This window comes from Aethalodelphis obliquidens, unplaced genomic scaffold, assembly GCF_003676395.1.
Source record: "Aethalodelphis obliquidens isolate GAN/ISIS:26980383/991018 unplaced genomic scaffold, ASM367639v1 scaffold5, whole genome shotgun sequence".
Classification (NCBI taxonomy): Eukaryota; Metazoa; Chordata; class Mammalia; order Artiodactyla; family Delphinidae; genus Aethalodelphis; species Aethalodelphis obliquidens.
The window spans coordinates 7,416,558-7,428,761 of NW_020837949.1; the positions used below are offsets into that span (position 1 = coordinate 7,416,558).

At 40.7% G+C, this 12,204-nt stretch overlaps 1 protein-coding gene across 2 annotated transcripts in view; it reads right to left on the minus strand.

Annotated features, from left to right (window-relative positions):
- Window positions 1-7,037: 7,037 nt before the first annotated feature.
- CNTNAP2 (contactin associated protein 2) overlaps window positions 7,038-12,204 on the minus strand; it is a 2,044,831-nt gene continuing 2,039,664 nt past the window's right edge. For both annotated transcript variants that reach the window (XM_027101624.1, XM_027101625.1), the window contains one exon: window positions 7,038-8,442. In XM_027101624.1, the coding sequence (XP_026957425.1) occupies window positions 8,243-8,442 (200 nt within the window). In that variant the 3' untranslated portion in view covers window positions 7,038-8,242. The remainder of the gene's footprint in view (window positions 8,443-12,204) is intronic.

Consider the following 12,204-nt stretch of genomic DNA (forward strand, 5'->3'; position numbering starts at 1 on the left):
TACAGGTGTCAAGGCAAGTCATTCTGATTCCGAATCAATTCAGCTAATACCTGCTTTACTCTATTTGCTGGTTTCACGTTAAGATGATTCATATTAAGTCATTTTTCTTTCCCATGTGTCCTGGACTTGTATTTTATAACACCAGCCGGGGACACCAATTAAATTTTAGAGTTCACTTCTGCAGTGCTTAAGCTGAGATTTGTAATGACATGCCTGGCAGTACTCAATATATCTCCTGCACTTGTAATGATTTAAAGGGAACACCATGGTTACTGCTTGGAATCAAAAGGAATGGACTCTGTAAATTTAATTTAGAGGAGTTATAACATGATCACCCAGAAATATATTACAGAATCTTGTTGTATTTTTGACAAAGCCCCGGGTGTGCTTCTAGCAAGATCTGGGATTTAACCAGGAATGTTTTCTTTACAGTGAGTACAGAATAGGGACACCTGCCCATTGGCCCAGCTTCAGAACTAGCACTTGACCAGCAGAAGTGCTGTTCTGGTGCCGCTCGACACGAGTACAGACCTTATTCTGTCCAAGAAGGAGAAGTCAGGCTGGGGGAGGAGTCATCCGCAGGTAGGTCCAGGTTGGGCGCCTTCTCGGAAAGCGCACGCGGGGCAGCGAGGCGGCATCTTCCATTCACGTCCTCGCAAAGCGGTTGGTGTCTGTTCATCTGCAGAACCGGAGGGCAGACCCTTTATCCCTGAGTTTCCTTCAATTCCGTAATACAAGGAAAGTAATTGCATTTAAAAGAACAGAAATGCTCTGCTGTCGCTCCCCTTTCTCATTGCCTTTGTTCATCCACTAATATTTATCGATTGATTGAATTAGCGGTTATGTTTCCTGACATCCATTCATGGGTCAGCCCTCTGCAGTCGAGATTTAACTGTGCTGCCCTGCGACGGAATGCTTGCCCTCCCGGCCCCTCTCTCTCCCCACCCAGGCTCCACGGGGCTGAGAGTCAAGCCGATGATAATCTACAGAATAAGGTTTTCTATCATCATTCATCCACGCGAGGTGTCTCTTGTTTTGTTTTCACCCCATCCTCACTCCCACTTCCTTCATTACCATTCCACAGGTAATGACTATCATATTTTATAGAAGGATGTAAGTACACATGCATATCCTTAATTATTCATGGATCCTTGCAAATATTTTGTTGCTCTGTATGTTTTTAATGTTAATAAATTCCATTGCTTTATGAATCTAATTTTGTTTCTTACCTTTTCACTCTGTACTATATTTTTAAGATATATGATTTTAAGATTGCTGTGTATGTATCTGGTTGGTGACTTCCCACACCTATACAGCATTCTGAGTGTGTTCCACCTTGTTTTAAATAACGACTTGACAGATACTTCAGACGCTGACAACTCCTGGCTACTACAAACCCTTCAAGAGTTCACTCCTGGCTTCAGTTTCCACCTAGTCCTGCTGTACTAGATCTTAGGGATTAAGCTCTTATTTAGCCTTTTTATATCTTTCACGACTTAGAAGCTTGCCCTTATGTTCCATTTTAGCTATTGCCTTCCTAGACCTAAGAATTTCATCTTCCAACTTTCCAACAAAATAAGTTCATTTTCATCATCTTGGCCTTTTTCATCTCTGCCACATCTTAATTTACATTTTATAACTTGGATTTCTATATTTAAAAGAAATGACTAACTTTCTCATGCTTTGGTTCCAGGGACTTAAAAAAATGTCGGCTTCATTCCTTTGGTGAAGACTTCGCATACATGTTTATTTATCTGTGCCAAGAGATGTTACTCACCCTGTACCCAGAGGATGAATTAAGACGAATGGAATGATAATGCAAATGCAGGGGGAAAAAGCCCCGAAAACCAACCTTGCATTCTCTTCCTGGCAAACTGCTTTGAGCTGCGGTCCTTTGCAGGCGTGTTGGCGTGTTTGTGGGAGGGGAACCGTTGCTGGTAGAAAGGAATCTTCCAGGGAAGGGATTATTAAGCCCAGGTTTCTCTGAATTCATGGACTTCAGAGTGACCAGGGCAAGATGTGCATATGTTAATGATGACTCATATAATACTTGCTCTCGAGAGTTAGCTTTCGAACATAGGTTCTTTGGGGAGGACATAAACTCTTTTTCAAAAAATAATAACACCATTGTTTCTTCTTTTCTGTCTTCTGGCTGGTAAGTCCATCCGGCCATGTCATCACCAACAAAGAGTAAAATTGGATGTTTTCTTCCATGTACCTCTCCCCCCGCTGTTCTCCCTCCGACCCCTTCTCTGCTTCTCTACTCCCCATTCATTGAAAAGATGCTGCTTCTGCAGAATAAAATCGCTGTCTTCCTGGAGCTTACTGATCTTGGTGTCCACATGGCTGACGGCAGGGAGACTGGGAAAGGGAGGAAGCCTGTGGTGCTCAGACGCTTTTGCTGCAGACGGTAAATCCTGAACTCATCCTTTGAAAATTCGTTTGTTATGAACTTTTACAAGCGCTGATTTTCTTTTCTCGGGGGACTTTCTGACATTCTCCCCACACCTGTTGGATCACACTTGCAAAGCAGAATCCCGACAAAGAACCTCAGGGCACAACGCCTTCTAAACGGACTTCAGAGTTATTTCTATTGATTGGCTTTGGGAATCGCTGAAGCACAGAGAGGTTGGGCTTTTCACTGGAATTCACACTTCTTTGGAGTACATTTCAATGCTTCACTGAAAGTTGATTAGCAGGAAATGGCTTCCCAATGGTAACTGAAGACTAGAAAATGGGACTAAGAACTAAGAACTGCAGCCTTAATGCACAGGAGTGCATTCAGAAAGATCTGCATCTCCAGACACGTTGTAAATTCCTGTTACCTAGTTCACTGGCCTGGATCTATTTGTCCATTACCCAGCGTTACTCCCTCATCCCAAATTGGGCTCAGAATATACTCTGGACATCATGGAGCTCCAACCATAATTTACCAAGCTGTGTGTAAACTAATTCAAAACCTGAAGCCAATAACCATTAAGCCACTTAAAGAAAAATGGGGTGCAGGGAGGAGCTTGCGGCAAATGGAGGTTAACGATGGACACATCCATACGAAACCTGTCTTTGCGGAGCGACCAGTTCGCCACAGCTTTCGGAAAGATTATATTCCAAAGAGATGTGTACTTCAGTCCCTGAAACTTTCTTTGCTGAAGGTTGAAAATAGCTTCTAAGAGAATCAGGTGGAACAAAACACAAAGAATCGCTTTTAGGATAATTAAAACTATTTTGGACTTTTTTATTTATCAATCCAGTTTCTAATATAAGTTTAGTTAAATGAAAGACATTCACAAAGAATAGTAGGCATACATACATGATTTCCTTCTTTCATTCTAGTTTACATGCTGTTGCTTTCAGAGAGCAAAATTTCGTGTTATTTCACAGGGATGGAAGCCTAATTGACTTTACAGAAAGAATATTAGCCCAGCTTTTCACAACCCTAACCTCTGCAGTTCACCATGCTCACTGAAAAAACAAATAAACAAAAAGAAACCTGACAAGACAAAAAGTAGAATCAGTGACACTGAGAACTGTTTCTTGGCCTACCAGATGGGAGGAGTCTCCACGTTTCCATGACCATCTCAGGGTCCAGCAGTTGCTGAAAAAAACTGAGACTCAGAAAGTGGTGCAGCCCCTCTAAGTAGACCTGCTCTTAAAGCACATTTTCATCTGGAAAATAAACTCGTAAGTGCCTGCTGGGTATTAATACCCGTGTGCCCAGGTATCTCTATTACCTTTTGCTAGTCTTTGCTCCATGGGAGATAACCAACTTTTCAACACGGTTTCCCTGTTTCATGGATAATGAGTTTCACGAATCACTTGTATCCAAAAAATACTGCTGTGAAATAAATTTAAAGTTTCCAACATCATCATGCAGGGTGTGTGTAGTGTAGGCACAGGGCCATGGGGCTACGTGAAACAGTCGCATTTGCTTCTCAATGTTGTCTTATTTATAATCATACTGGGGCGTGTGTAAGTGACAAGTCACACCCAGGTGGGAACTTAGGGTTTTATACATGTGGCGTTTTGATTTCTCTGGCCTTTGGCTGTGTTGCATCTCCCAGTGTTGACGGATTAGCTCCCTGGCAGTCTACCTGATTTATAATCTAGTAATTGTACAGCACTGCTTCACGTCTCTACACTCCTGGACATGGATGCGTGGTTTCTTTGGATGTGACTTACAACCACGAGCTGGAAACTAAGTCTTCCCGTAGGTCCACTGACTTTGGCCTTTATATTTGGGTTTCAAAGTGTCCAGAGCCAAGAATCCACGGCACCGCACCATTGTCTCGGGAAGTGGATAAAACAGCTCTGCCTTACACATGAGGCGAAAAGGAACAGACGTTCAGCAAGCTGGCCAAGGTTACAGAGCACGTCAGGGAGAGAGAAAGGGTCAGCTCTAGGAATCACCTCTCACCAAAACATCATTTTAGAAACGGCACCTATCGGGTTTTAGCCCAGATCACTTAGAAACACTATTTGTTTCTCATCTATTTCAGGATGAGGTGGGACTAGCAAGTTAGACCTATTTTTGGCTGGCTCATCGGAATTCAATTTACTAATTGTTGCCTTTCTTTTTGAAAGCTGCTTGGTAGGATGGTGAAAAGGAAAAAAAAAATAGTAAGAGGTTCCAATCAGGTGCTAATCATTAGTTTGGAGGTGTGAGACATCAAGGGACCATGAAAACGTTTACACCAAAAGAGAAAGGACAGGGCGAAAAAGAACGTGTGGAAGAACAGAGAAGTACAGCTCCTGTTATAGAAGGAACTGATAGTTTCATCCCGACGCTACACTGACACTGCATTTTCCTAACGGTAGCTGTTAGCTCTTCCTTTGGAGCTTTCTATGGTCTGTGTCTTTGTGCCCAGCTCTCAGTGCCATCTGGTGGCTGCCCCACAGATGTTCAACGACAACGTTAAGATCCACTCGGGCTCACGCCAACTCTCTTTCCTGTGACTCTGAAATCCTGCTCCTCTTAGTAAAGGATGCTGATTTGTCAAACACGGAGCAACAGGAAATTTTCCAATAAAGGCTCTCAAACTTTTATCCCCAGATCCTCAATAAAATCTCCCACACAACAGGTCTCTCTCTCACACCTTTTTTTTTTCTTTTTTGAGCAGATGTTTGAAAGCCACAAGGGAAATGTCTTATATACTATGAAGGGCCAGAGAAGAACTTAAGAATATAACCTCTTACCTCCTGAGCTAGCATCCTTGAGCTCAAGGGAGCACATTGAGAGCGCAGATGGGGACTGATTTTGCATTCATTTGAAGACCCCAATCCTAGCAACTCAAAACAGAGATGCTTGCTTTATACAGGGAGGATGTTTCCTGCACAAACAACCCGAAATCAACTGTCAGCTTCTCCTGCAACTTGAAAACCACCTCTTATTTAAAGAAAACTTTTTGTTTTTGTTCTGATTCTTTTATTATTTAAAGGGACTACCACTAGCCTCTTTGTGCTTGATTGGTAAGGTATCCGGTTATAGGACACCAGGCTTTTGCAGGATATGACTGACAAAGCAGGACTGGGCCCTGAGCTTGGGTCATAATGTCATGGCTGCCTGGGGAGCTGGAAAAAAGAGCTGTCTTCTTTTCTGCACATAAAACAAAATTATTTAGCATTTAAGAAGGTACTGTATGTGGCCTTCACAAATAACTTTAGGAACTTGGGTGAAGACTGCAGTCCCAAAGAGAAGATGTCCAGCACGTATTCGGCCCATTACTAATACCTCATCCACTTTTTCTGTGTCCTGTCCGTTGGCTGGGCTGTAATCGCCTTCAGGGCAGAGGCCGTGTCATGCGTCTGTAAATCTCAAACGATGCTGAGGTGGGAGAAACACGGGTCCCCGCGGTCACCCCGGTGCCCTAGGTTTGAAAATCTGGGGAGAAGTGTTAGGTTTTATTTTTCACTTTTTATGGCAGGAAAAAGAAAAGAAGACAGAGAAGAGAAAGGGTGAGAACATTTCAGTATAAGGGGCTATGTTTGACTGTTTTAATTTCTTAATCATTTTGGAAAGAAAGGGAAAGGGCTCAGACAATGTATAAAGAATAAAGCTCTCATGGCAAATGCAATAAATAATAAATTTCCACCTGGTGCTATTTGTTAAGTGCAAAAGTAATACCTATCAAACAGGTATTAAGAAATCAGAAACATTTTTAAACATAATGTTTAAAATTTGCTCTTTCATTTTGAAAATATATAAATGAATCCCTTAATGGTAGTCATCTTGGTCAAATAAATAACCTTTATTTTCAATATGTCATTTGTAAATGTTATGTTGTTCTAATATTTGGTCGTTAATAAATGCGTTTCATGGTAAATGCATTTTATGGAAGGATGATCAAGACCTTTTTAAATAAAGGGTGGTTATGACAGTGCCCGAGGTCAGCAACTGTAAAAGGGCGCTAGGCTTCTCTTTTGTTTTATGACCTTCACTTGAATGTGAATTAACTGGTCCACTGTCTCCTTTTGTCAGGCACTGGTGCCATGTGCAGCTCTGGATAACATTTTCCATCACTCAAGAAACTGAGGTCCTCCAATAAGTCAGGCATCCCGAGTACCCTGAAAATATAACCCAAATGAACTAGAATTTCCATTTTCTCCAGGCAGGCCAACAGAACAGTAACATCAGTACCTTTTTACCCTCATCTCACCTCCTTCCAGGGGGAGAAAGAAAAAAGGGCTATTTAATTCCTCAAAATGCTGGAGTCTAAAAAAAATTTTTGAGGTACTTATTAAGTATAACAGCCTGAACTATAAGGTTCATAAATGGTAGTCATTCTAGAAATAACTTTTGTGTCACCTTCTTTTAAAATAAATAAATGAAATTATTTTTTGGATCCTCCGGTAGGAGCATTGTCCCACCTGCCTACACACACAGTCGATTATTTTTAAATAAATAGTTACTTGCTGGAATTAGTTGATGAAGGTTCCTGATTAAACTGAGGTCTGCTTGACCAGACATGTCCATTCTCTGAGAGGCAATAATCAGTTACCAGGTTGTGATGAACCTGAGATTCAAATGGATCTGCCAAAGAAGGCCCCTGAATCATGGCAGTGTGTCTGTTTAGGATGGAACAATACATGGAAGTAGATGAGTTAAAATACGGCAGCGTGTTCCACATGATTCCAGAGTAACAGCAATAACAAAACTAGCAGTCACAACTTGGCTTTATTTTGGTTCATCCATTCAGAGGACACTGTCTGCTAGGATCTTGTCCCGGGGCTTAAAGACTAGAGATTTAAAGCAAAATAAGAAGACCAACATAATTTATGCATTTACTAGGAAGCATCCGTACTCTTGCTACCAACTATAAAAGAAACAGAGCAGACAAGTCTTAACATCTGGCTCTAATTCCCCACTGAGGTGCTTACACACACATACAAGCTAACCCAATATGTTGTAGGTAAAGCAGAGGGAAAATTTTTTTGTAACAGCTGGTCACCAGGTATCGTAGCTGATAGTTACAGACACTGGATAGGGCTAAGACTGCAGACGTGGAACAGTATTATCTTGCAGAATCTGATGAAATATAAAAGCAACGATCCCAACAGGAAACTGCTTCCTCGGTTCTGAAAGCTGCTCTCGGTTGTACTGATCACACGTTGTCACACAAGAGGGGCCACACCCCCTCTTCCTCCAGCTGTTTCTGGTGGGAACTCTCAGAGAGCTGCACAGACTGAGGTCTCTTTGAGAACTGTCACATCATAGGTTCTCTCTGCCCCATCTCTCCTTTTCCAATTCACAGGACACCAAAAGAAATATTACGTGAACACGAACTAGTTACTACAGTAGCCCGTTAGAGGCTGACTCTATGTAAAAGGAAGAAAATGCTGGAAGTCATGTATACTGCGCATCAGCTTTTCTCAAGAAAAAATATCCCCATTCTAAGGGCTCTGAAAAATGTAGGAAGCTTGCCCTGTTACCATGGGTTTTTAGAACACCTCTAAACACACACAAAATAAGACAGGTAGTACCTACAAGTTTCAACCACTGCTTAAACTCTAAAAGCATTTTTTGTATTATTTTGTTTTGATACAGAAGGGGAAACTCAGCTATAAATAAATATCAGAAAGTATTTCTTGTGGCCGTCAGTCTCAGGAGTTTTCTGTCGCTTGCCTCCCCCAACTTGTGCTAATATTTGTAGGATGTGCTCAGGAGTACGAAGTAGGGTGCTTCTGTCCCTTGCCCTCCTCCCCAGTCACTCCCCCTGCCCTCATCCCATCACCAAAGAGCCGCCCCTCAAATGAGCCATTCCTTTTTGCTTTCGTCAATGGTCTCTGTGAAGTTGGGGTCGTTGCTCATGATGGCGGCGTCCGCGCTCTCTGCCGACTCTGCTCCCTTGGCCTCGTTGGTGTGGTAGGTGCCCTTGTGACGGAACATGTACCGGATAAGGAAGACCAAGGTGCAGAGGATGGTGAAGATTACCACGGCAATGACCCCTGGTGGAGACAGCAGAGGGACTAGAGGTTAACCAAATCCTGTATATCACGCCAACACTTTTCCCCTGCTTCACCATCGTTCCCTCAAGTGCTGCCCTCTCCCATTCGAGACACAGAACCCCACAACGACAACAACAATGTGGGCTAACAATGCTGCCTGCCATACCAGTAAACAAAGGATGTTGCAGCAGTCAGCCACTAGAGCTGCCCCAGGTGGGGAGCCCTGAGGGAACTCAGGGTGAGAAAGTGCAGGATACTGGCCCCAGAGAGCTGAGGTGCCTGTCGAAGGAATGATTTCAGTGAGCCCAGACTCTTGCATCTCCCCATAAATGGAAAAGCGCTAAATTCCTTAACTTGAGATGTCTGTTTTTCTTTAATGAATAGTAATCTTTTGATGTTCCGACTACCTGGTCTTTGTTGCAAAAACTCCTCTGTATCCTGGCTCCCCCTGTCTCTTTGAAGCAGCCCCTCAGAGTTATCTGAGATGCTGTGTGCTGAGCTTAAGTCCTCAGTTTTGTCCACTGGATAAGACATAATTCTCAACTTCTAGGCTATGCATTTTTTTTCAGTCAACAGCAACAACAAAAACTAACAGAACTGAAAGGAGATTTAGACCAAATCACAATTATATTTGGAGATTTCAACATTCTTCTCTTAGTAATGATAGAACAATTAAACAGAAAATCAGTAAGAATTTAGAAGACCTCAAAAACACTATTAACAAACTTGATCTAAGGAAGCAATACCAATCCTACACATATGTTTGGAAATAGAGGAGAAGGATATACCACTCAACTCATTTTATGAGGCCAGCATTATACTGACACTAAAACCAGACAAACACATTATAGGAAAAGGAAATGATGGAGCCATATACCTTCTTAATAAAATTTTAGCATCGAACCCAGCAATAGGTAGAAAATAATATATTATGACAAAGTGGTGTTAATTCTAGGAATGTAAGATTGATTTAATATTAAAAAATTAAGCAGTGTAATTTACCACATTAAACAAATAAAGGAGAAAAACCATATGATCATCTTAACAGATGCACAAGAGCATACGACAAACGTCAATACCCATTCATCATGAAGCCTGTCAGGAAACTATCAAGAGAAAGACACTTTTCAACCCGATAAAGGGCATCTCTGAGAAATCTACAGCTAATATTGTATTTAATAGTGAAAGATTAAACACATTCCCCCTAAGGCAAGACTGTCAGGTCTCAACACCTTTATCCATGATTGTACTGAAAGCCCTAGACAGTGCAATAAAGCAAGAAAAAGAAATAAAAAAGTGTACAGATTGGGAAGAAGTAAGAACACTATTCTCAGGTGATGGGATTGTCTATGAAGAAAATTCTAAGGAATATACAGAAAAAGGTTGTTAGAACTAACAATAAATTTAGCAAAGTGAAATCTGTATTTTTACATATTAGCAAGAAACACTTGGAAATGAAAGTAATAAAATAATGCCATTTATAACAGAACAAATTGAACACAGATGTTCTAGACTGTACACTGAAAATCATAAAACCTTGCTGAGAGAAACTAAAGGAAACCTGAATAAATGGATGAATATACCATACTTCAAGGTCAATATTGTTAAGATGTTCATTTATAGATCTAATGCAATCCTAATGAAAATCAGAGTGAACTTTTTTTTGGTGGAAATGTATAAGCTGCTTCTGAATTTTATATGGCAGTGCAAAGGACTCAGAAGAGTAAAAATGATTTTGAAAAAAAAAAAGAAATGATTGTAGCAGTTACACTGCTTATTTCAAGACTTACTATAAAGATACAACAATAAAATAAGCATGGTATTGGCCAAAGAAAGACATATAGATCAACAAAATGGAATAGAAAACCTGGAAAAAAGACATACACATATGCAGCCAACTGATTTTTGACAAAAGTGCCATGGAAATTAAATTGGAAAAAAATAGAGACTTTTCAAGAAGCGATCTTGGAATAACTAGATATTCATTTGGCAAATAATAACTTTTACTTTTAACTCATACTATATATAGATGTGAACTCAAAGTGATTATAGACTGAAAAATGAAAACTAAAAAACTTCTAGGAGAAAACATAGGAGTAGGAAACATTGGGGTAGGCAGATTTTTTAGAAAGAATTAAAAAAATCACAAACTATAAAAAGGTTAGAAAAATTGGACTTTATCAAAATTAAAATCTCCTGCTTTTCAAAAAAATACCACTAAGAAAATGAAAAGGCAAGTCACAGACTAGGAGAAAATATTCACAATACATATGTCTGAGAAAGGAGTTGTATCCAGAATGTAAGAAGAACTCTTACAACTCAATAGCAGGAAGTCAAAAAAGTCTAATTAAAAGATGGGATAAAAAGAAACGAAATTGAGCTATTTGTAATGAGGTGGATAGACCTAGAGTCTGTCATACAGAGTGAAGTAAGTCAGAAAGAGAAAGATAAATACCGTATGCTAACACATATATATGGAATTTAAGAAAAAAAATGTATCATGAAGAACCTAGGGGTAAGACAGGAATAAAGACACAGACCTACTAGAGAATGGACTTGAGGATATGGGGAGGGGGAAGGGTAGCTGTGACAAAGCGAGAGAGAGGCATAGACATATATACACTACCAAACGTAAGGTAGATAGCTAGTGGGAAGCAGCCTCATAGCACAGGGAGATCAGCTCGGTGCTTTGTGACCACCTAGAGGCGTGGGGTAGGCAGGGTGGGAGGGAGGGAGACGCAAGAGGGAAGAGATATGGGAACATACGTATATGTATAACTGATTCACTTTGTTATAAAGCAGAAACTAACACACCATTGTAAAGCAATTATACTCCAATAAAGATGTAAAAAAAAAAAAGAAAAAAAAAGATGGGAAAGATTTAAACAGACACTTCACAAAAGATTTGCAAGTGGCAATAAGCACATGAGAAGATGCTTGACATTACTAGTCATCAGATAACTACACATTAAAACCACAATGAGTTACCATTACTCATCTACTAGATGGGTACAATGAAAAAGAATGACAATACCAAGTGTTGGTAAGATTGTGAAGCAACTTGATCTCTCAAATATTGCTCATGGGAGTGTAAAATGGTTCAACCATTTTGGAAAACTATATGGGAATTTCTTATAAAGTTAAATATCTTCTTTCTATAATCCAGCAATCGCACTCCTAGGGATTACCAAAGAGAAACAAAAACTTTTGTTCACACAAGACTTGGACAAGAATATTCATAGCAGCTTTATCTTCAAAATAGCCCAAATCTGGAAACAAACCAAACACCTGTCAACAGGTGAGTAGATAAAACAAATTATAATACCTTCATACAATGGAATACAACTTGGCAATAAAAATTAACAGACCACTGGTACATACAGCAATGTGGATAGATCTCAAAAATGTTATGTCAGGACTTCCCTGGTGGTGCAGTGGTTAAGAATCCGCCTGCCAATGCAGGGGACACGGGTTTGAGCCCTGGCCTGGGAAGATCCCACATGCCGTGGAGCAACTAGCCCGTGCACCACAACTACTAAGCCTGCGCTCTAGAGCCTGCAAGCCACAACTACTGAAGCCCGCGCGCCTAGAGCCTGAGCTCCACAAGAGAAGCCACCGCAATGAGAAGCCCGCGCACCACAATGAAGAGTGGTCCCCACTCGCCACAGCTAGAGAAAGCCCACACGCAGCAATGAAGACCCAATGCAGCCAAAAATAAATAAATTAATTAAAAAAACAAAAACGTTATGTTGAGTGACAGAA